Source organism: Chenopodium album, chromosome 10 (genome assembly GCF_948465745.1).
Source record: "Chenopodium album chromosome 10, dcCheAlbu1.1, whole genome shotgun sequence".
Taxonomy (NCBI): domain Eukaryota; kingdom Viridiplantae; phylum Streptophyta; class Magnoliopsida; order Caryophyllales; family Amaranthaceae; genus Chenopodium; species Chenopodium album.
The window spans coordinates 53264174-53287177 of record NC_137843.1 but is presented as its reverse complement, the minus strand read 5'-3'; the positions used below and the strand labels follow the sequence as shown (position 1 = coordinate 53287177).

The 23004-nt window shown below is 38.8% G+C and overlaps 2 protein-coding genes across 2 annotated transcripts; both read right to left on the bottom strand.

The window, feature by feature from the left end:
• Positions 1-1905: 1905 nt before the first annotated feature.
• LOC145564102 (uncharacterized) lies at positions 1906-10655 on the bottom strand. Its single transcript, XM_081624443.1, has 7 exons — positions 10299-10655; positions 9782-9912; positions 9369-9406; positions 8664-9274; positions 7255-7335; positions 3428-3490; positions 1906-2233 (listed from the first exon to the last, which is right to left on the bottom strand). The coding sequence occupies exons 1-7, from the start codon at positions 10350-10352 to the stop codon at positions 2177-2179; spliced, it is 1035 nt and encodes a 344-aa protein (XP_081480569.1). The 5' UTR covers positions 10353-10655; the 3' UTR covers positions 1906-2176.
• An 11210-nt stretch (positions 10656-21865) lies between these two features.
• Positions 21866-22462, bottom strand: LOC145565400 (uncharacterized). Its single transcript, XM_081625420.1, has one exon. It carries the CDS (start codon positions 22460-22462, stop codon positions 21866-21868), a length of 597 nt encoding a protein of 198 aa, XP_081481546.1.
• Between the last annotated feature and the right edge of the window lie 542 nt (positions 22463-23004).

Below are 23004 nucleotides of genomic sequence, written 5' to 3'. Positions count from 1 at the left end.
CACTGTGCCGGCCCTCGTGCCGGTCACCGTGCCGCCCGCCGTGCCACGTGCCGTGCCCGTGCCAGCCCCAGTTTTTTTGTTCACGGCACGGCCCACGGCCCACAGGTGGGCCGCCGCGCCGTGCCGTGCCCGTGTCGGAGTCGTGCCGGGCCCGTGCCCACCTTTATGTGGCATGGTCATATTAGCTTGCCATTACAGTTGCTCTTAGCTTACAATTTAAAAGAATCCCACTTCCTTAATTAACTTTTTATATTTCATTTTATTTAATCTATTTTTTAAAAGTCTTGGTAAGTTTTTTTTCAAACAAATTAGCTTAGCCAAGCTAATTTTGCATTTTCTACCTCCAATGGTCAAGCTAATAGATAGGGATTATTTAATATTGCAAGCAAGTCCCTAACTACAACCATTCGAGTTGCTTTTAAAGAAAATTTAAGGCTAATTATATTTAAATAATATTTTTTTAAAAAAATGTAAGTGAAGAAACACTATCTTACTAGTTACTAGTGTAATATCTAGGGGTGAGCAAAAATTCAGGGTACACTAATCTGGAATCGGGACTTGCTCGAAACAGCATGTTCCAGAACCGGAACCTGTAGATCAGATTCCGGTTCCGGGTAATAAAATTAAGAACATGTTGCAACAGGTTCTAATTCCGGATAATAAAATTTATGACCCGGAACCTGTAGGGTACACGAAATCGGAACGTATCATTTAAGCCTAAATATAAAAGCCCTATATCAATATTGTATAAAAGTTGTCACCTACCTCTTTCCTTCCTCTTATTTATTTTTCATCTTACTCTTACAGGTGTAATTAATGGTATTAATATAAATATTTGTGATATGGTACGGAGTATTAAATATTCTACACAATCAGTGTTGGTTTGTTAAATTTGTGGTATTGTATTAAAGTTGTAAGCTTTTACCGTGAACATCCATTTTTTAAAAAAAATTTGTAACAATTTATTAAGTAACTATTAAGCTTACTTTGAGGAATTTGTTGAATAGGTTTCGTTCTTGTTTCGGTTCCTATTTTTAGAAACCTATTGTAACAGGTTCCGATTTCGAATCCTGAGATTTTTACAGGGTACCCTGCTACTCTCACCCGTATTAATATCCCCTACCAATGAAAATTGATTTTAGCACACCACTAATTGATTTTGGCACACACCTATGTGAAAAGAGCGTAGAAAATTATGCTCTCACAAAGAGGTATGTCAAAAACTCAAAATCAATTATGATATGCCAAAATCATTCCCCCCTACCAACCTATAGTGCCGTAATTACAGCATAGCGTTAGAATTAGAATTTGCAATTCCTCTATTCTACTCCTGCCATCACAAAGGGTGGACGATAGTTAGAAACATAAGTGTTTAATTTTCATCTTTTTTCCACCCAAACCATTAAATCCACCCGAAGAGTCGAAGACCACCATTAACAGCGGAAAAAACAACGCAGCATAGTTGCTACTAGCGAATGTTCAAAAGTGGGCCTAAACCGATCAAGACATAAGCAAAGCACAGAGCTCTCTGCTTATCCGTCTTACTTGCCTGACCATCACAACCCCACAAGGCCACGACCATCACCATCTCACAAGGCCACAACCATCACCCACCATAAAACCAACGACAATAAAGATAACAATTTCTAACATCTTTGTTATAGGCATTGCCTTATTCATGTCAATACATACAATAGTCATGGCAAAAGTTATCAGGAGCAGTGACTGCAACACTCTTCATGCATCTGCCACAACTCCAGAATAATCCACCTAAATCAAAAGCCAAATGCATACAGAATTTCTGCACCTTCATAGAATTGAAGATTTAGACCGTTAGTTCCAAAGAGTCACATTCACAGATATTGCTCGACAAAAAAATTACACTGAACATGCTAAGAGCTAAGCTTAGAACTAAAACAATCCCTGCCTTCTTTAATTTTCAATCTCAATTGCAAAATCATGGCGAAAATTTTCAATTATCATACATACATCAACTACTCATCTTGCCCACATTACAAGCATGATTTATAAATGGTTGAAGTGGGTAATCTTGATAACAGTATAAGGGTCTCTTATCAACCCAAGGGTGAAACAAAGTCTAAGAGTATCCATTGCGTTGATGATGCCCAACACAGATTTTGCAACTGGATATTCTAGAAAGTTTGCAGATGCCAGCTTATGGATGCCGTCTAGAACGAGACACAAGGGATTGAAGTATCTTCTTTCTAGGCCCCTGCAGAAGATAATCAACATCCATCAATCACAAAGGAAAGCCTAATCAAGTAGTCATAAGATCATAGCCAATATTAGCTGTCGTCATTTTCAATTTTCCAGCACCAAAAAAAAAACCATAAATAAAGCATTTGGTTTCACAGAAAGCTAAGAAAATCAGAGTTCTTTGTTACTCTTCCTCTCTGCCCTTCCCTTCAAGTTTTCCCATCCAAACACAACATAAAAGTAAATCCTGGGATATGCTGCCCTCAGTAAAAAGGGGAGGGGGAAAAATTAACAAGAAATTCTTCCCTACATCTTTACATCTGCATCTCAATTTATAAGAAATCAAATACCTAGAAGACCATCTATGCTACTGAAGTAGAAGTATTAGAGATGCATTCTTCACAGACCACAGCAACAACTAGTGCACAAGATTCTTAAGAGATCAAGGTGCTAAAATTAATTATTGGAACAAATCAGCCATCATAGCCTGAGTTGGAACATTTATGAAAGAGCAGCTTTCCCACTGCACTTTCTTCACAGATGGCAAGTTTCAAATTTTCCAGAAACAAGACGTAAACAAAAACAAATAAAAAAGAAGTATGAGAGTATTGAAGTTTTTCCAGGACCTCAAAGTACATGCAAAATCCCAAGTAAAAATAAAATGAATCCATAGACTTGAAGTCACAAGCAAAATGAGTAGCTAATATTCCTTAATTCTTATAGATATAAAGTACACATTTGACAAAAATGGTTATTCCATTATTAAATATACATTCCATTCTCTAAAGATACCAAAGACAAAAGAAGTTATTTATAAAAAGTAAAAAAAAAAATAAAAAAAAAAAAAAAAATATATATATATATATATATATATATATATATATATATATATATATATATATATATATATATATATATATTAAAAAAAAAAAAAAGGTCTTTAAAGATACCAACTAGGGCAAATGGGTGAATGTAGATTTGACTGGTGCATATGCAATACAATACATCTGATGTGCGTATATATCATCTAGGATTAAAAGTTCCACAGTTCATTGTTTTTGTCAAATAATTTGAAACTGAGCTCAGCATATTGCAAAAGAAAATGCCAAGAGACAGCTGACATATAATTAATGAAAGGATGACAAGGATCTTTTAAGAAACTCTACAGAATAGGGGGAAAAACAAAAGGACAGAAGGTATTGTGAATTACCATAGGTACACCCAATTCTTTCAAGTCATTGTCACCCAACTGCTTCAATGCATTCATGTCTATCTGTTCAAGGAAAAAATAAAATTAATCACATAATCAGCATACAAAATCCTAGGAAGGAGAGAAAAAGTTTGAACGCACATAACACCAAGTTTCTTTGTTATCAGCATGTCTAAGTTGAGCACTAAAATATCCTATAGTACCATCTAGATCAGACACGGATAAAAAAAAATGCAGAGCTATAAGATATATGCTTTTACTCTAATATGATAGATACAATATCACGTACTAGTATTATAATGTTTGTCATGCTACTCAGTAAGATTAAATTTATAGTACAGGGAATCTCTTTTATGATAGGTATGTATATCATATACTACTGCTATAGTCATGCTACTTGGATTAAAATCATCTAATTGATAGTCCAGGTAACGTGAATGATGTCAAGTAGGGTTTTTCAATCAACTAAATCAAGAATATATAGCCAATGATGTCCTTTATCCAACATATGACAAATATATCCAAGAAAGGGACATAATGCTTTATCCAAACAGTATAATTTTACTAACTTTCCATATTTAAAAGGACTACGATAGTTGACCAATTTAAGCTCAGCACACATTCCATGTCATCAAAAAATTACTTAAGACATAACCTACTCATCTTATCCTCAACATAGCTTATCTGATACAAGCTAGGTTTCCAGCAAAGCCCTTCTACAACGACTTTTTTTTCATCTTTTTGAAACTCGGCACATTTAATGGGTAATAGGAAGTGTACAGAGTGCAACAATGCTTCATTGGTTATTGGGCTTACAAAATCTCAATGAAAGTAACTTTCCGACCACAAAAGGAAACATACCTTCCTTCTTTCATATCATACTGACTAATGCCATAATAGAAAATCATACAAGTAAATGACCAAATGGTATGATAATTCTGGTTACAAGTCTTAATAGATGTGTATGACAGATAATTTACAAAGAACTACATATGATACTACTAAGGATTAAAAATAAAAACAGGCTTTGAGCTAACCCAATAAGGTCAAGGAAACTCCTAGGCTTAACGATAGGGTCATAAGTGTGCATCATTTTTATTATTTAAACTCTTGATATTATAATGGGTTTTAATGGTTTAAGAGTGTTTTATGTAATTTTCCTTCCAGAGACGCGAATTATTACTATGTCATTTGTTTATAGAAAGGAGAATTTTGGCATCAAGATGTATTTTACTACTGCTCGAGATTAATGGAAGAGAAAACTAAAAGTTCAAGGCAACTCACACATGTCTCAAGCCCAAAACTAATAAATTAAGTAATAAGCTCAAGTGGGATTTTATGTCTAGCAGACCTCCGTTTGACAAAAGCATAGAGCACCTCAAAGTCTCAAACCCTCTCATCCTTCTTGCGAAAGCGGCAAAGGAAAATCTTGAGCATGATTCACAAGATTCTCAAATTGGCGAGCAAAAAGAAATTGGAAAGTTATTGGAGTCGTAAATTGGAGAGGAAGATTTGGGTCTTTCGGATATCAATTTTGGTAACTAGTATCATTAATATTTTCTTAGTATCAAAATATGGTATTGTAGCAGTAATTGTGTGTATCTTAAAGGGGTACATAGAAGAAAATCCAATTGTCTAGCAGTAGCTTTTTGGAGGGGCTGGTATCTTCTGCAAATTTATGAGCTTCGTCTGAATTTTGCGGGTAGCAACAGCGAGTAAAGGGAAATACACGACGTCGTCAACTCAGGGCTAGCATATCCTTTTCACTTTGTAAGCTGGGTATAATTTAGTTTTATTTACCTTGCAATTGATAGTGGTGGATGATGTTATTTCTTAATATAAGTGGTACAATTTGCTAATAAACTTAATTGTAATTATTTCGTTTACTTGCAGATTAGGTGGGTGATAATAATGAGGATTAGATTACTAGGAACAATCGTATACAGCTTGTTGGAACTTTGTTTCTTGAATTCGTCACTGTGCTTATTTATCAATTCATTGTTCAATCAGTTTTGTCAGATTATGAAACTCTTCTTTGGGATTGTAACTGTTATCTCAACCCTTAACATGCTAGGCTTATTGTTCTTAGGGGAGGCCAGGAAGGAGATATATAAAGAATTGGATTATTGAATTGTAAGAATTGAAAAGTTATACTTTTTATTATTTGGTGATTATGCTTGTACTTTGATTCGATTGATACTCCATATTCTTGATTAAAACTAGTTTAATTATACTTTAAACCAGCCATCATTAGTGTAATTGGGTAGTTTTATTACTAGTTTTAACTTGTGATATGTAATTGTCCTTGTTAATGCCATTAGTAGCAATTAGTTGTTAGATTAGTGACTAAAACTTCTCAGATACCTAAGATTATAAACCCTTTGAGTTGCAAAATCCGAGATTGAGAGATTGTTGCATAGGTTGAGTGGTTGACAACTTCTTAATTATCAATGCTGCTAATAATCAAGTCTAGAGAGCTTGTTCTAGATTATTAGTTAGTTAGACAATAATCTAAGAGCTTGCTTGGTTTATTTGCAATTAAGAGAAGTTTTGAATACTATTTTGTTTTCTCGAATTATGTGTGGTTTATTTAATTCAATGATCAATTCATATTCCCATACTAATATAAGTCTCCCGATCCCTATTTTATTATTCTTGATTTTAACGTCTCTTAGTTTTATTAGTTTACTACTCTATAAGTATAATCTAGTTTGTAAATAAGTTCTTTAGATCATATACTCTTTCAAATATGGGTTTCTAACTTGCATAAGTTACAGTTTGAAAAAATCAATTCTGTGGGATCAACCCTAGCTTTCCTTACTACATTTTTAGGAGGTTATAGTTAGGTTTATTTTTGGCCCTATAGTCGTAACACTTAAGCAACAAAGCATGTCCAAAAAGGTAGTAACTAGTAAGTGTTGTATGAGAACACCACAAAAACATAAACAACATGGAGAAAGCCATTAAGTCTAAATCCCTATAGAACCCATACAACACTTTAGACATTCTTTGAGTGTTAACAAACTTTTATTTCTTGAAAAAGCACCTTAATCAATCAAATCTCTGCATTGTTATTTAGACTAGGCTAAGTGGAGATGGTGTCTAAGTCACATACATGTCTATTTCATGAAATATGGCTCAAAATGAATTAATCATATTGAGTATCAAAATCCATGTCAAAAATCTTAAAATATCAAAGATATGACATGTGTACCTGAGGTGAAATAAAGAATACGAGCAACATAAACTCTTCATGAGCAAGGTACTACAATTTTCAAGAAAATTATTTACATAAACCGACATATGTCCCCTTAACCCTCTTTTATAAAACTTCATCAAATTTTATTTCTAGATCCTCACTTCGGGGTTTCCACTTTACAGTTTACGACTTTACACTGCCGTACTTTTTTCTCACTATTTTCTTTCTCATTTTCGTCAACTATCATTTTATCAAATTTCTTTCTTTGCTCTTTTGTTTTTTAATTTTTTTGGCAGATTGTTACATATGACGCTTTATGTTATATGACCCCAAATCATTGTGGGGATGAGGCTTTGCTATTGTTGTTTAAACCAACGTACACAAATCCCAGAGATAAGTACAGACCTTGATAATTTCCTATTCAGAATAGCTAGCACAAATAATGATTATAAACCTAGTGTAAAAGGCGATTTCACATTTAAGTCTACTCCTAGAAGCACATTAATTTTCCTAAACTGTATTCAAATCTCCATATCCTAATCTGAAGCTGAATAAATATTCATACTACAAGCTATCTCATTCCGTATGACTTTAAAGATAAGCGGTCAGATATAACAAAAATACACACCTCCTCAGCCTTGAAATTAATGATGTACTTATCCAACCCTAGAGAATGCAAGAAGCTATCAACAGTGGGGAGTTCATCAACCTGCAAAGGTTATCATAGTCAACAAACAGAAACAGGAGAACACAACCCATAAGTCAGATCAAAAATCATCAATTTATGAAAGTAATCTTTCATAGTAATGCGTAGCATAATGCTTTGGTCTGCAGCATGTACAATTTCATGAAAGGAGCAAAAAAATATCATAGTCAACAAACAGAAATAGGAGAACACAACCCATAAGTCGGATCAAAAATCATCAACTTATGAAAGTAATCTTTCATAGTAATGGGTAGCATAATGCTTTGGTCTGCAGCATGCACAATTTCATAAAAGGAGCAAAACAATTAGCCAGCCATCAAGCATCCTCTTTTAATCATCCCAATTAAAAAGAAAAGGAAAAAAAAAAAGATCTTATCATATACTCCCTACGTATTTTATTACTTGTTCTATTTCTCCATGCACGGAGTTTTAGGAGGAGCGGTAGAAAGTAATAAAATATGATGGAAGTGGGGCTCGTAGAAGAATAAAAAAGATCTTTAAAAGCAAAAGTGAGTATAGGTGGAGAGGAGAGAGAATATGCAAAATATTAAAATATGATGTGGGGGACCACTAGTAGGGAGGAGAATAGTAAAATATTATTAAAAATTTCCAAAAAACAAAAAACAAAAAACAAATAACAAAAAACAAAAAAAAAAAAAAAAAAAAAAAAAAAAAAAAAAAAAAAAAGCAGAGTGAGCAAGTATTAAAATACGGCCGCAAAAGGAAAGTAGAGCAAGTAATGAAATACAGAGGGAGTACATATAAATCTCTTATTCAACAAAAAAATAAAAAAAGGTTCCAAGTCCATAACAAACATGTCTAAACTCTAACTTAACATTCGCATATCCTCATAAACAAGGCACAATACCCAACACAATTGCTTTTGGTAACTATTAATTCACTGCCTAAATCAGCAACTCTTCATTGACACAAACTTATGAGTTGATTATCATCTATAGTTATTGGAATAAGCACAAGCTTCACCTGTTGACCTACTGTCTCTGTTTCTAATCTAAAAATTACCACCCCTTCTATTTCCATGTGAAGCACGTCACAATAGGAAGCATTAACATCTACATTTGCATAAACAGATAAACCCCAAAAAAAAAAAAAAAAAAAACCCTACAACTGTCAGATCTATAAAAAGGATTTGCAGTACTAGCATCATATAACAGTTCTTCAGATGTAATAATTATAGCTACATACAATTTAGGAATATCCAATGAGTCCAAATGTCAGAAAGGCAGGGCATAAACATAGTATACAAGTTCTTCTCTGCCAAACTCTAATGACACTCTAATGATTAAGGTAACGTAGAATGCATCTCATACCGTGGATGGGATCTTGTGCATAATTCCACTCGCTTGAGAATAATGTGGAGGAAGAGGTACAGAAGACTTAACAGGAGCAACAGAAATAGAAGGTTTTGACAGAAAGGGTGAAGAACTGACAGGTCTTTGTGGACTAACTCTCATGTATGAACTTGATCTCCCATCATCATATGCCCTTACCGCCCTTCTCTGCAGATCTTCCCTACTTCGTTCAGGAGATATCCCTCTATGAGCAGAAGAATGATATAGCCTCTCCGGGGACCTTCGTCTCAAATTGTCCAAAGTCCAGGAAGAATAAGTTCGGCCGGGGTCTGCTGCAGACAACTCACTTGTGTTTCTTGAGGAAGGATACCGCCCTAATATGCTAGCATCCCTCTGTTCAAGCATAGGGTGCCTAGGTATTCCAGTATTCCTCTGTTCATCTAAAGGATGTCGAGTACTAACAGTAGACTCAGGAGGACGCATGGACTTACTATCTACTGAAGGTCGAGAGGTCCTACTCAACAGTTTATCTCGGAGATCAACATTACCACGTACACCACTGTTCTGAGATTGACTTGTGTTTTTTTGCATCAATTTAAATCGAAGATCATCCTGACGAAGATGCGCATCTTTAAGGTTCCAAAGGCAACATGGTCAGTAAAAGGAAAATAAGCTCTGTAATACAGAAGGGAAAACACTCTAATGCTCATAAAAGCTCATTACCATTTAAGCTACTTGTGCCAAAGCCCTCCCCACGTTGCCTGAGAATGATAAACATAGGATATTAACTGCCAAACCCAAGAAAGAAGACCTTAATTGATCAGACATCTATCCCATTTAGGACTAATTGCAATGTGCAAATCAACTATAAACCCCAATGGGTTGTACATCATACATAATTGGCACATGTTCGATAAACCAGATACGGACTATCAAGAAAGCAACAGACAAATGAAGCAGTAGGTTGATTCTAAACAAAGGAAGCAGCAAAGCTCCTATTAAATTCATGATGACATTCTGATGCAATAGCCATCAACAAACACTACATAATACTTCGTATAAATCGAGAAACTAAAACAACATTGTGATTTGTGAACTCTAAAACATCTACTAAGGCAAGGGGCAAGGTAACTCACCGCTTGTTGTACGGATGATATCTATCATCAGAATTACCACCCAGTCTATCTCTGATAGATCGTTTACTTCCTGTCATTGCTCGGTCATTGCGAAACCCTTCCTCCGACAAACCACCTGCCTTCTTCACCACCTACATTCACTCATTCCCATTAATTAATCAAAATCAATAGCAACACCCTTAAAAATCTTCAATCAACTGATGTCACGTTCTATAAACACTATAATCAAGTTGCAATTTTAAAATTCCAAGTTGCAATTTCGGCGAGCTTCGAGTTTTCCCAAACAATTACCATTGTTATATATAAACATCATTTCCCCATTTATTCACATTTTCCACATTTCAAAAAAAAAAATCATATCTATATTCACTGGAATTACTCATTTTCAAACATATTCACCATGCTTACAATCTCTCAAAAACAATGGCAAAAATTAACAATCAATAAGTAACTAAAACCCTAAATCTGGGTTAAAATTTAAAATTGATGATTAAAAAAAAACCATGAAGAAATGTACCCGACCACCACGACCAAGAGTAACGGTAAAACTAGGCCTCAAACTTTCCGACATTAGAAATTCTCAAAAATTTCAATAAATTATAAATCTCCCAAAAAAAAAAATCAAAAAATTAGTACTGAGAATAAATTTGATTCGAAAGCTGACGAAACAGAAGATTTATAGATAAATTAAACATTGAAACTTTCGAAAAGCGACGAAAACTAAGAAGGAAGAGATTGGAAATTTCAGTGATTTGGGAGAGATTAAAATGGAGGTTGATTTCGAATTTAGGGTTTTATTTTTCCAATTTTTTCCCCTTTTCTGAAAGAGTTTGAATGTTGGAACGAGAAGCAAAATGTTGAAGAGAGAGAAGGAGGTGGTCATGCAATGGGCCTTGATGATTAACTTTATGTAGGCCCAAATATAAGTTAGGCATTAGCCCGTATGTAGTGATTTTTTTTTTTTTTTTTATGAAAGTGCTAAACGCAACCTGACTTTACTTAGCGCACAGGCTATATTCCACTCATTTATTAGATGTAGGGAAAAAATAACCATTTTATATCTTTTCCTCCTAAGTAATCTCTAATAACAAGAGTGCATTAATTTAACTTAAAATACATTGAATTTGCAATGGGTAATTGTTTTTGTCTGGATCCAACAACCTAAGAACTCGAGCTTGAGATCCTGATACTCCTATCGGCAAGCTGAGAACCTACACAATGAGCAAAGATCAGCTAACCCCGGGGTGATGCGGGGATAACCACTCTGATGATAAAGTCAGAAAGTGTTTAAAAAAGAGAAGAGAAGTAAGAGAGAGAAAGTAAAGAGAGAGAGAGAGAGAGTAATCAGTGTTACCTCAATTATGAGGTAGAACTTGATTATTTATAGCTTGGTTAAGTGACAGGTGGCTGCATGGCATGCAAATCGATTTGCGCCAGGTGTCAAGTTGCAGACGACACGTGTCGGTTGCTAACAAACCGATATGTCTACCTTTTGCGTAAATGCCGATATGTCTAATAGTTTCTGAGAACCCAAACCCGCTTAAGATACTGGCCTTTCTTACATTATCGGCTCTTATTCAGTATCTCCCCATACAACTAGCCCCCCAAGTGAGGACGTTGAAGTGAAGGTCGACGTTCTCACTTTACGAGAAGCTGATGTGTAACTGTATACCTGTTTCTTGCACTCTGTCGAGCATTTTTCTGTTGTGATCTACCTGAATATTTAGGATGACTTCTGGCATACGTTGTTGGGTATTGAAGGTTTTAAATTGGTGGTATGTACAGCTAAAAATCATTAATGGGGACGAAAAAACTCCGTTTTCCCCCCTAGTGACTTTGTTTGCCGTTAGCATACAAGGTAAACTGAATTAAAACTATTAACGGGGACAGAAAAAACTCCGTTTTCCCCCCTAATGACCTTGTTTGTCGTTAGCATACAAGGTCAATTGAATTAAAATTATTAATGGGGACGAAAAAATTTCGTTTTTCCCCCCAGTGACCTTTTTTGCCGTTAGCATACAAGGTCAACTGAATTAAAATTATTAATGGGGACGAAAAAATTTCGTTTCCCCCCCCCCCCAAGTGACCTTTTTTGCCGTTAGCATACAAGGTCAACTAAATTAAAATTATTAATGGGGACGAAAAAATTTTGTTTCCCCCCCCCCCCCAAGTGACCTTTTTTGCCGTTAGCATACAAGGTCTTTTAATGATTAATTGGGAAGCCAAACGTTTGTATAGTGAACGCTGAAATTTTTGAGCGGGAAAATTTTCACTGGGTATAGTGACACGTAGGGGTGAAACAAACTCGGTTTAAAACCGAACCAAACCGAATAAGAAATGTGGTTTGGTTTTTTTAGAAAGTGGTTCGGTTTCGGTTTTTTTTTTGAAAAAAAATTTGGTGTGTGGTTCGGTTTCGGTTTACAAAAATGAAAAACCGAACAAAACCGAACCACACCGAATTATAGGCCCAAACTAAAAAAAAAAACCCTAGCCCAACATATTTTTACCCTTAGTATATATAGGAAAAAACCCTAATCCTCCCTCTCATTTCTCTGAGTTCCCCCTCTCTCTCCTATTCTCCGCCCTCTCTCTCCTCTTGTTCGTCTCACTCTCTCTCCTCTTCTCAATCTCACTCTCTCTCCTTTCATCTACATCTCTTCTTTCTTCTGCCCTTTCTCCACTTTCACTCCCATCTCCTCTTTTCCCCACCAGCCCGCATCACCATCAACTAAGGTTTCGAGGTTTTTCGAACTCCATAAGGGCATAAACTATGGTTTTTCATTTCGTACAACATCAATTAAAGGGTTTTCATGTCAAATTCGACCATGAAAACTCTAGATCTAGAGTTTTCATGGTCGAATTTGACCTTTAAAACCCAAAATCGACGTTTTTTGGTGGAATGTGAGGACGTGAGGTAGTTCTTTTTTTATTTCGTTTAAATTAATTTGGTTTAAGTTTTGTTTTTCTACATTATTTTTATGGTGGTTTGTGATTGAATTGTGATTTGTGGTGGGTGCGTAATTGCGGATCTAGGTTAGGGGTGTGATTTTGTTTGGTTCGGTTTTGATTGGTGTGGTTTGGTTCGTTTTTTTTGGCTAAATTTGATGTTTATTTTCTTTGATAGGAAAATTCGGTGCGGTTTGGTTTTTTTTTAGAAAACCGAATTTTAGGTGGTTTGGTTTGGTTCGGTTTCAAAAGTAAAGTGGTGCGGTGTGGTTTCCAAAATCTAAAAATCGAAATATGGTGGTTCGGTTTCGGTTTGGGCAAAAAACCAAACCGAAAACCGAACTTTCACCCCTAGTGACACGCGTCGCCAATCCGACGAATAAGTTTTCAAATTCCCAAGTCATCTCAGGCGTTGGATTTCTGGCAGCGTGTCACATCAAACGTCACTTTTTTTAACTTCCCTTTTTATTTCATTTTTCATTTTCCTTCACTATTCTCACAAAAAAATCAAGTTCTTGAGCGATTTTCCGAGAGAAATCTGTAACCTTTGTTCAATCATCGTGATTTCTGGGAGCAATTGGGTTTTCCTGGATTTGTCATATTGTTGAAGCGTCAACAGGTTTTCTTCGCGTCGTCGCTGCAGTCAAGTAGTTTAAGGTATTTTAAAGATTTCAATTTCAATTTGCATATTTTGGAATACATTCGCTGTCCTCTTTTTTTTTTTTTTAGTTTCTTAGTTGGCGTATTAGATGTCTGGTAGTAGTATTGAGGAAGAACAACCTACCCTTAGCACTGTTAGGCGTCGTCTTATTAGGCAGTCTTTGGGTAAAGATCTCGGCCACAATAAAGGGGGTACCTCATCTCTGTCTGATAATATTGACGACCCTTTTCAGCCGTTATCTGAGAAAGAGCTAACAGAGGCCTTTTACCGTCACAAAATATTAGCAGATTGTGAAAGGGCACGATGCCCCCACTAACCCCAATATTCCTGAGGACGTTGAGATTCTTGACGTCAAACTAGTTAGCGTCCGATACCATTTGCGAAGTTTTGCCGACAAACCTGATATTGATCAATACGGTACCAACGTCGGAAATATTCATATTAAGACTTCGACCATGCCGAGGGTTTAGCGGACTAGTTATCAGCCTCAGGTTGCAGAAGATGCGGCGGAGCCTAGTGTTAGGGCTAAACCGAGCTCTAGGGCCGAGCCCAGCAAGAGGCCTGGGCAAGCACAGGTAATAAGTTCCTCCAACTCTGAGTCCGAGAAGGGTTCAAAATCTCCCGTTCATGAGTCGGCCGTTAGATCTGTACTAAATGATGAAGGCGATACTGGAGAAGAAGTAAATCAGGGTGAAGATGCCAAAAGCCTTGAGAGGGCCGAGATGATTGATCTTATGGCCCAGGTTACCCATGAGGAAAGTTTGGAAGAGGAGTATAATTCTGAGACCGATGATGGTGATTATCGGCAACCTCTTATATTACCGTCTAACAGCAAAGTTGCTGAAGCTACCGTCAGTGACAGTTGGTTGCAACTAGCTGAGGAGAAGGAGTATTGCCGAAAAGAAAAAGATTCTATCGCCTACCAGATGGGTATGAACTAAAACTCCCGCCACCATCCGCAACTGTTCTTGATTGTCCTGACGGCCATGTTGCCATTTATGCAAAGCATTTCGAATTCGGCCTCCGCTTTCCTCTCCATCCCTTTATCGCAAAAATTCTTAGGGCTTAGAATGTGTGCTTGGTGCAGGTTACCCCTCCTACAATTCGTGTCGTTGTTGCGCTTGTCTGGGTTTTGTTTTTAAGAAATTCTCGCTAACTCTAAACCTATTTAGGAGGTTGAAAACCTTGAAACGTGATGGACAATCAGAGGGTTGGTGGTCCTTATATACAACCTCTCACAAATTTACCGTAAATCCAAAATTGTCAAGCTGCAAAGGCTGGCAAGATAAGTTCTTTTTTATGAGTATTCCGGATGACTTTCCCATCCGGAGGGCATTCTTTCGGCCTCATCCTCGTTTCGGTCATATCGCCGAAAGGGACCTTGGCCCTCAAGAGCAAAGAGCTTTTGATTATTTTGATGCCGTTAGGGTAAATGTTGGCGGTGGAAAAACTCAGGCTGTTCCCAAAGTGTGGGTGCCAAATGTTAAATATATTTTGGGCAACGCACTGCTATCTTATGTTGGTCTATGCCGGACCGACCCTTATGGTACTTACCTTGCATATTATTATTGTCACTATACATTATTATTACTTGTTTGTACTTTGCTGTTTTTGCTATTTCTCTTTTTGTTTGCTTATCGACCTTTATTTCTTTCCTTTCATTTTTTTTAAAGAAAAGAGTTGTTTTAACAGCTTTTGGTGTTCGCAGGTCCAAAGAATTTAGACAAGAAGGCCCTAGCTTATCATCCGACGGCAAAACAGTGATTTCTCGTTGCCCCCCATCTCCTAGATCGGCTTTAGAGACTTTCGTGTCTTTCTGTTCACTCGCCCCTACCCGTAATCCTAAAAGAAGAGCTGAAGAGATGGCTGACGAGAACATAAGGAGAAATCGGCGCCTAACGTCACTCGGCAACAGACGTGGCGGCAGCGCTACCGCCGTTTCAACAAGGAAAGAGGATGAGCCGGCCTCTAAACGCGTTAGGGCCGATACTCAAGAAAAGCAACCCCTTTCCCCCCCTAAGAGTTCTGATTCCGAAAAGGTGGTCAACTCAGCTGTGCCGACAACCAATGTTAATGCGAGTGAGACTATGGTTGAAGATCTTACTCTTTCTCCTCGTCCCACTCAGGTATTAGTTTCGGCCTCTACCGAACCTCAACAAGTCGGACCTGTTGGCTCCGACGTGAGCACTCCTGGCATCACCTATCGCGACAATCAATGGATTGAACGCCCTGAGGGCAAGATTCCGGACGAGGTTTTGAAGAGGGTTAAAGCTCCGGAGGGTCGTTCCCGTGACCGATGGCAACCCGAAATGGATGTGTTCCGAAATGAGTCTATATTTGCTGATGATCCTCTTCGGGGCGGAAACCTGGGACACCGGCTGCTCCGAAATTTTGCCACCCCAGTTGACAGGCCATCAGGACTTATCGATCCTGTCGCTGCTCAGCATATGCATGACTTGATGAAGGTGTGCATTTAAATTTTGTTTGCTTATTCTATGTCGCCAGGTTGTGTGTGCGTTGTTTTTTTTTTTTTTTACCATTTTAAGTTTATGTTAACTCCTTTCTCCGTTTTTTTTTTAAAAAAAATAGGTCGTTGCTTCTGGGACAGAGTTGGTCGAAATATACAGGTTTTATCAGGAGCAGCACCACTAGAACGTATCCAACCAACAGCCTTTGGAGACGGCCCTGAGGAATGTCGAGAAGGCCCTTGACGGCATTAAGCTGATAAAGGCCAAAGATGACGTTGAGCTGAAGTCCTTACGTGAGAGAGTTGGCACCGTAAATAATCTTGAAGAGGAAATAAAGGACCTGAAATCTCAGCTTGAGGAGAAGAGTGCAGCCGCCAACCAGCTTTCTGCCGTGCAGAATGATCTTTCTAACGCTAAGGCAACAATCAGCAATCTGGAAACTAAGATTCAAAAGATGGAAGTCGACAAGCCTGGGGTACGTCAGAGAGCCGTACGCCGTTATGTGACGTCGTCGGAATTCTGCACCAGACTCCAAGATCGTTTTGACGGCGGGTGGACCGTTGCTCAGAGATGTGCCGCACATGCTATCCGCCTGAAGAAGGATGACTAGGCCAAAATTGAGAAGGCGTTTGAGAACGATGCCCACAAAATACCTTCTGGCTTTGAACAGCAAAACTTCTCAGATGAGGACATTTTTAATCTCATCCCTTCTGCTGATGCCGGCCTTTCTAACCCCAGCATCTTGGACTCTCCTGAGCCTGAGAACAAACAAGCTTAAAGGGGCGGGCAGTCATCACCGGTGTCATCTTGCGGCTCTTGTGTAATAGGGCCTTATTTGCTTTAATCTGAATTTTTATCTTCATGCTTTTGACAATGCTGTATGTTTTTGACAATGCTGCTTTATCGGCATATACCCTTTTTGTGGTGATGCCCGTCGATTGTCATCTTTGATTATTGTGAACATGTATTATTCTCGAACATCAGTGTTTTATGTTGTATCAACCTCATAATTAACAATCATATCACTTTTAATTACCAGCTACCCCTGTTTTTACCACGAATTTTATACTTCCTAAAATTTTGGAAAAAATTTCAATTCTCGGTGCTTTAGTTAAATACAAGTATCATAGCTATATCAGCTTCGTACTTCAAACGATCTTATCAATTATTGCTTTTTTCAATTTTAACTTATCAGTTATAACTATATCAGCTTTTTCCAATTTTAACTTACCAGTTATAACTAGCAAAATCGTCCTTTATCCTTATCTCCTGCCCCCCTAGTGTATATATTTGTTGTACAATTATATTCACTAGTTCGGCGATTCTGTTGCTGGTTCAAAGTACAATATCGGTCACCCACTACACTGTTTTCATAGCCAGTTAGGTACCCGCTCGGCGATCATTATCAAAGCTATGCCTCTTGTCGGCATATACCCGAATTGATTTTGTCGGTATTATATTTTGAACCAGCAACCTCGTGAGTTAATGATTACGATTGATCAGGTTGTAAGCGCATTAACTTCACGGAAGCGGTTTTGAGCTGTCCGTCCCACTTAACGGTGGTCTGTTAAGTGGAGGATGCCTGTTTTCAACACAATTTCTGATATCTTCCTTATATTCATCACTGATATTGTTTTTGCTAATATCAGCTTTATCGTTTACAAAAAGATTTTACATTATTTTACTTACACATAATACTTCTTGAGTACCGCCGTATTCCAAACGTTCTTCAACGGCTTTCCATCCATTGTTTCCAGGTAAAACGTCCCTTGCATTACCATATCTCTAATCCGATATGGTCCTTCCCAATTTGCCGTTAACTTTCCATCTTCATTACTCTTTCCTGTTGCTGCTGTTTTTCGCAATACCAGATCTCCTTTATTCAAAGGCCGATAACTGACCCGTTTGTTATATGCCCTTGACATTCTATCTTTGTAGGCAGCTGACTTAACTGCTGCTTTCTCCCGTACTTCTGGTAGGAAATCTAGCTGCTGTCGCAACAACAAATCATTTTGCTCTTCGCAGTAATGCTGAATTCTGAATGTCGGCAACCCCACTTCGGCCAGCACTATTGCTTCTGTTCCGAATACTAAGGTGAAGGGTGACTCCCCTGTTGCTTCTCTGACCGTTATTCTGTTTGCCCGCAGAATTTCTGGTATTAAATCAACCCATAAACCCTTTGCATCTTCAATCTTCTTTTTTATTACCGTTATGATTTGCTTGTTTGCTGCTTCCGCTTGGCCGTTTGATTGTGGATGGCATACTGCCACATATTTTCAAACTTCACCTTGTACATGGTTAAGAGATCTTTGACTGGCTTACAATTTAAAATTGAGATCCATAATCAAAGACCATTGCCATTGGCAACCCAAACCTTGTAAAAATACTTTTCCAGATAAAATTTTTCACCTCCAATGTTGTTATCTTTGCTACCGGCTCAGCCTCTATCCACTTTGTGAAATAATCTATTCCCACTATGAGAAACTTTCTTTCACCCGTTGCTGAAGGAAACGACCCTACTATACCCATCCCCCATTGTGCAAAAGGAACTGGATTAAGTATTGGCATTAAATCATTGGGCGGCAAGTTGATAGCAGGTGCAAACTTCTGACATTTTTCACATTTTTTCACATATTGAACGGCATCTTCATTCATAGTTGGCCAATAGTACCCTCTTCTCATTGCTTCTCGTGACAGAGCCCTTGCGCCGAGATGGTTGCCGCAAGTACCCTCATGTATTTCTTCAATTAATCTAGCAGACTCAAAATCGGTTATGCACCTCTGTAACGGTAACGAGAAGCCTCTTTTATACAACTGGCCCTGGTGCATAATGAACCACACACTGTCTTTTCGCAACTTTTTTCCTTCCCTCTTATTAAGTGGCAATGCTCCGCATAGAAGATATGCCAATATCTTATCAAACCACTGGGTGCCGTTGCTGACATAGAGAAGTTGTTCCGATACTTCATCTATACTTTTCTACGTCAAGATTTCCACCATAACTGTTCTTTCCAAGTCATTAAAACTTGAACTGGCTAACCTTGCTAGGGCATCGGCCTGTGCATTCTGTAATCTCGGTACTAGCTTAATTTCAAAATATTGCAACTGTGATGTTAAGTGATTCATCTTTTCAAGGTACTTTACCATTGTCGACTCTCGTGTTTCATACTCTCCGGTATACTGATTGGATACTAACTGAGAATCAGTTGTCAGAACTAGCCGTTTTGCTTCTGCTGCTATTGACAGCTGAATTCCAGCTATAGCTGCTTCATATTCAGCTTCATTGTTGGTGGCCTTGAACTGAAACTTCATTGCATACTCAAAAATTTTCCCATCCGGAGCTGTTATCACTATTCCTGCCCCTGACCCTGTTGACGTTGCTGAACCATCCACCGATACCTGCCAAGTTCCCAAATCCTCCTCTTCATCATTGTATGAGGTTTCTACAATGAAATCTGATAGGGCCTGAGCCTTTATTGATATTCTGGGTTTATAATACAACTCATACTCCGACAACTCCACTGCCCACTTCAACAATCGGCCTGACGTATCCATCTTATGCAGTGATTTTTCCAATGGATGATTCGTCAAAACATCTATAGGATGAGCATCGAAATACGGCCTCAATTTTCTGGCCGCCATCACTACTTCCAATGCCATTTTTTATCACAGGATATCTGCGCTCATCCGCATTCAGAACATGACTAACAAAGTATATCGGCATTTGCTGTTTCTTCCTTTCTACTAACAACACTGCAGCTATCGTTTTTGGAGAAGTCAAGATGTACAATTGTAACAGTTCTCCCCTTTCTGGCCTTGCAACCGTCGGAAGAGATCTCAGATGGTTTCTCACCACTTCTAGTGCATCACTTTGCTCCTTTCCCCATTCAAATGTTTTATTCTGCCGTAAAACCACAAAAAATGGGAGGGCCTTATCAGCCGACTTGCTGATGAACCGCGTTAACCCCGCCATTCTGCTAGTTAACCTTTGTATATCTCGAATAGTTTTCGGCTGCTTCATCTCTAGCACCGCATTCACTTTATCAGGATTTGCATCTATTCCCCGTTCACTGACCATAAAGCCTAAAAACTTCCCTAATTGAACCCCAAACACACATTTTTCGGATTCAACTTCATCTGATACTTCTGTAATGTCTCAAATGTTTCCCTCAAGTCTGCTATGTGATCCTCCTTTTCCTTACTCTTAACAATCGTATCATCCACATATACCTCTACATTCCGCCCCTTTTGCTTTTCAAAGATTTTATCAACCAACTTCTGATATGTCGCTCCTACATTTTTCAGCCCAAACGGCATTGCCTTATAACAATACACACCAGCATCTGTTATAAAGGCCGTTTTTGCCCTGTCGGCTTGATGAAGACTAATCTGATGATATCCTGAGAACGCATCCAAGAAACTGAGCGTAGCATGGCCGGAAGTGGAGTCCACTAATCTATCTATCCGAGGCAACGGATAGCAATCCTTGGGACAAGCTTTGTTCAAGTCGGTGAAGTCTACACACATTCGCCACTTTCCTATCGGCTTTCTCACCATCACAACATTCGCCAACCACTTCGGATATGTGCATGGTTCAATAAACCCTGCTGCTAAGAGTTTATTAACCTCAGCTTGTATGGCTTCTATTTTTTCAGTTAAGAAATTGCGTTTCTTCTGCCTTATCGGCCTGAACTTTCTATCCACATTCAACTTATGCTCCATCACCTCAGGATGTATCCCTGGCATCTCACTCGCCGAGAAAGCAAAGACATCTACATTCCCACGCAACAGACTTATTAAATGACATCTCATATCAATATCCATATCCGCCCCAACCTCGACCGTCCGACTCAAATCACCTGGTTGTAACTCAACCTGCACCGTTTCTCCACCTGGTGACGGCCTTGGGGTCGCTTCCGGCCTCGTATCAAAGTTTTTCATGGCCAAATCCTGTATTGTTGACTCCTTTTCCTTTTTAGGATTATTCGATATCGGACCATTCCCAACCGGATTTTTCAAAGCCGTTACATAACAAGACTTTGCCATTATCTGACCTCCGTGAACCTTTTCTACAGCTCCCAAATTCGACACATAAGCTATCGTCAGATGATAAGTTGACACTACTGCCTGCACATCATGAATTATCGGCCTACCAATTATTGCATTATAGGCTGACGGTACGTTGACTTCTAGGCATTCTGCCATGACATCCCTTGTTGTCGGCCCATCACCCAGTCGCACTGGTAGAACAATACTTCCTTCCGGCCTCACCGTTGATCCATTAAAGCCAATAACCGGATAAGATACCTGCGTCAGATATTGTCTCCCAATCATCATTTCACTAAAAGCTTTCATAAACAGTACATTTGCTGAGCTACCACCATCAACCAAGACTCTCTTGATGTCAGCCCCATTTATCTTTGTTATTAGAACCAACGGATCATCATGAGGGAAAACAATTCTCCTTACATCCTCTTTCGTAAACACCACGTCAGGAATTGAAGTTGGCCGAGGACGGTTATCGGCATCTAAGGCATTTATTATATGACGGTACTCGGACAGGTGCTTTCTAGCCCTACTAATTGTTCCTCCATGCACCAGCCCTCCCGTTATCACATCTACTCCTCTTCCTGTTGATAACGGTGGCATTCCTCCGTCCCCTTGTCGGACTATTCCACCCTGTGGCCTTTCTGGCCTTGCCTCTAACTGCTGATTCTTAACCTGCTGAGGCGGTGGTTGACTTCCTCCTACATTCAACCGGTACTGAGTTAAGTGTCCTTTCCTTATCAGCTCTTTTATATTATCTCTCAATTGCGTGCACTCTTCAGTATAATGACCCACATCTCTATGAAACATACAGTACTTTTTGACATCTCTCGGCCTTGCCTTCATTGGGATTGGTCTTGTCCATCCCTCTCTGTTCTGATTCAATGAATAAATTGCCGCTCTAGGTGTGTTCAGAGGCGTATATGAACTGTATCGCATCGGTGGCTTTGCAGCCCTAACCTCTTACCGACTTCCTCCCCCCCCCCCTTTCTGGGTCGAAGTTCTCGGCCTTCCACTTCCAGAGGCTGCACCTTCGAACTGATATTGCCCCTTACCGGCAGACACATTCTTGCTACTCGTCTTCATTAATTCTTCACTTTTGATGTAGTCATGTGCCTTGTTAAAAGCAGCTGCCAATGTCGGCAAATTCTTCCTTGTGAGGTAACGCTTAAACTCAGAGTCATTCAAGCCGTTCATCAAAGCCATAACAGCTACCTCTTGTTGCAACTTGGGAATTGTATTTGCTTTATTATTAAACCGTCTGATATAATCCCTCAAAGACTCATCTGGCCTTTGTTCCACCGCCATCAACTCTCCTGAAGTTCTCTGCCGCACACTGTTACCGATATACTGCCCCACAAACATTTCTGTTAGCCTCTCAAAGCTATCAATTGTTCCATTTCCCAGATTGTTGAACCAATCCGCCGCAGCCCCAGTCAAAGTGGTCGGAAAAACCTTGCACCAAACGGCATCTGAATTGGTGTACAGTATCATGTGTCCCTCATAGGACGTTATGTACCGACTGGGATCCCCTCTTCCATCATACCTGTAAGTCGGCATTTTGATTTTTTCCATTGGCTGGTCCAAGATACTCAGTGTGAACGATGATGCCCTTAACTGAACCACAGTTCGTATTGCTTGCCCCTCAACTTGAGAACTTCTCTACCGCTGAGTTCTTGTACTAACGGCATGACTTGAGGATTGATCATCTGTCTGCCGCGAAGTTGTGTGTGTCCTTACCGGCGACTCTTCACGGCGGCACTGTGGCGAATTGGCTGCCTGATTAAACTGTATTCCTTGGTTTCTTATCGGTGCTCCTCCTCCAACCTGAGCTATTTCAGCTTCTTTCCTTTTCTTACTCATTGCACTCATTACCCTAGCTGCTATCTCCAAATCCTCCGGTGTGAACTCAGCCATAGGGTCTACTACTGCCTCCACCTGCCTTTCTGGGGTTACCGGCACGTGGAACTGATTATCCTCCAAAGTATGAGTCTCATCTATTACCTCAATTTCTGGTTGTGTTGTTTCATTCCTTGTTACTATCGATTGATTTGTTATCCTACTAATCACTGGTCTTTCTTGGTTTTCGGCCATTGTACATA

Coding starts and splice junctions, on each gene's coding strand:
- LOC145565400 (XM_081625420.1), bottom strand. CDS start 22,462: ATGCCGACTTACAGGTATGATGGAAGAGGGGATCCCAGTCGGTACATA.
- LOC145564102 (XM_081624443.1), bottom strand. CDS start 10,352: ATGTCGGAAAGTTTGAGGCCTAGTTTTACCGTTACTCTTGGTCGTGGT. Junction 9,275..9,368: donor TGGCACAAGTAGCTTAAATG/GTAATGAGCTTT, acceptor GGAACCTTAAAG/ATGCGCATCTTCGTCAGGAT. Junction 3,491..7,254: donor TTAATTTCAAGGCTGAGGAG/GTGTGTATTTTT, acceptor TTCCTTGAACAG/ATAGACATGAATGCATTGAA.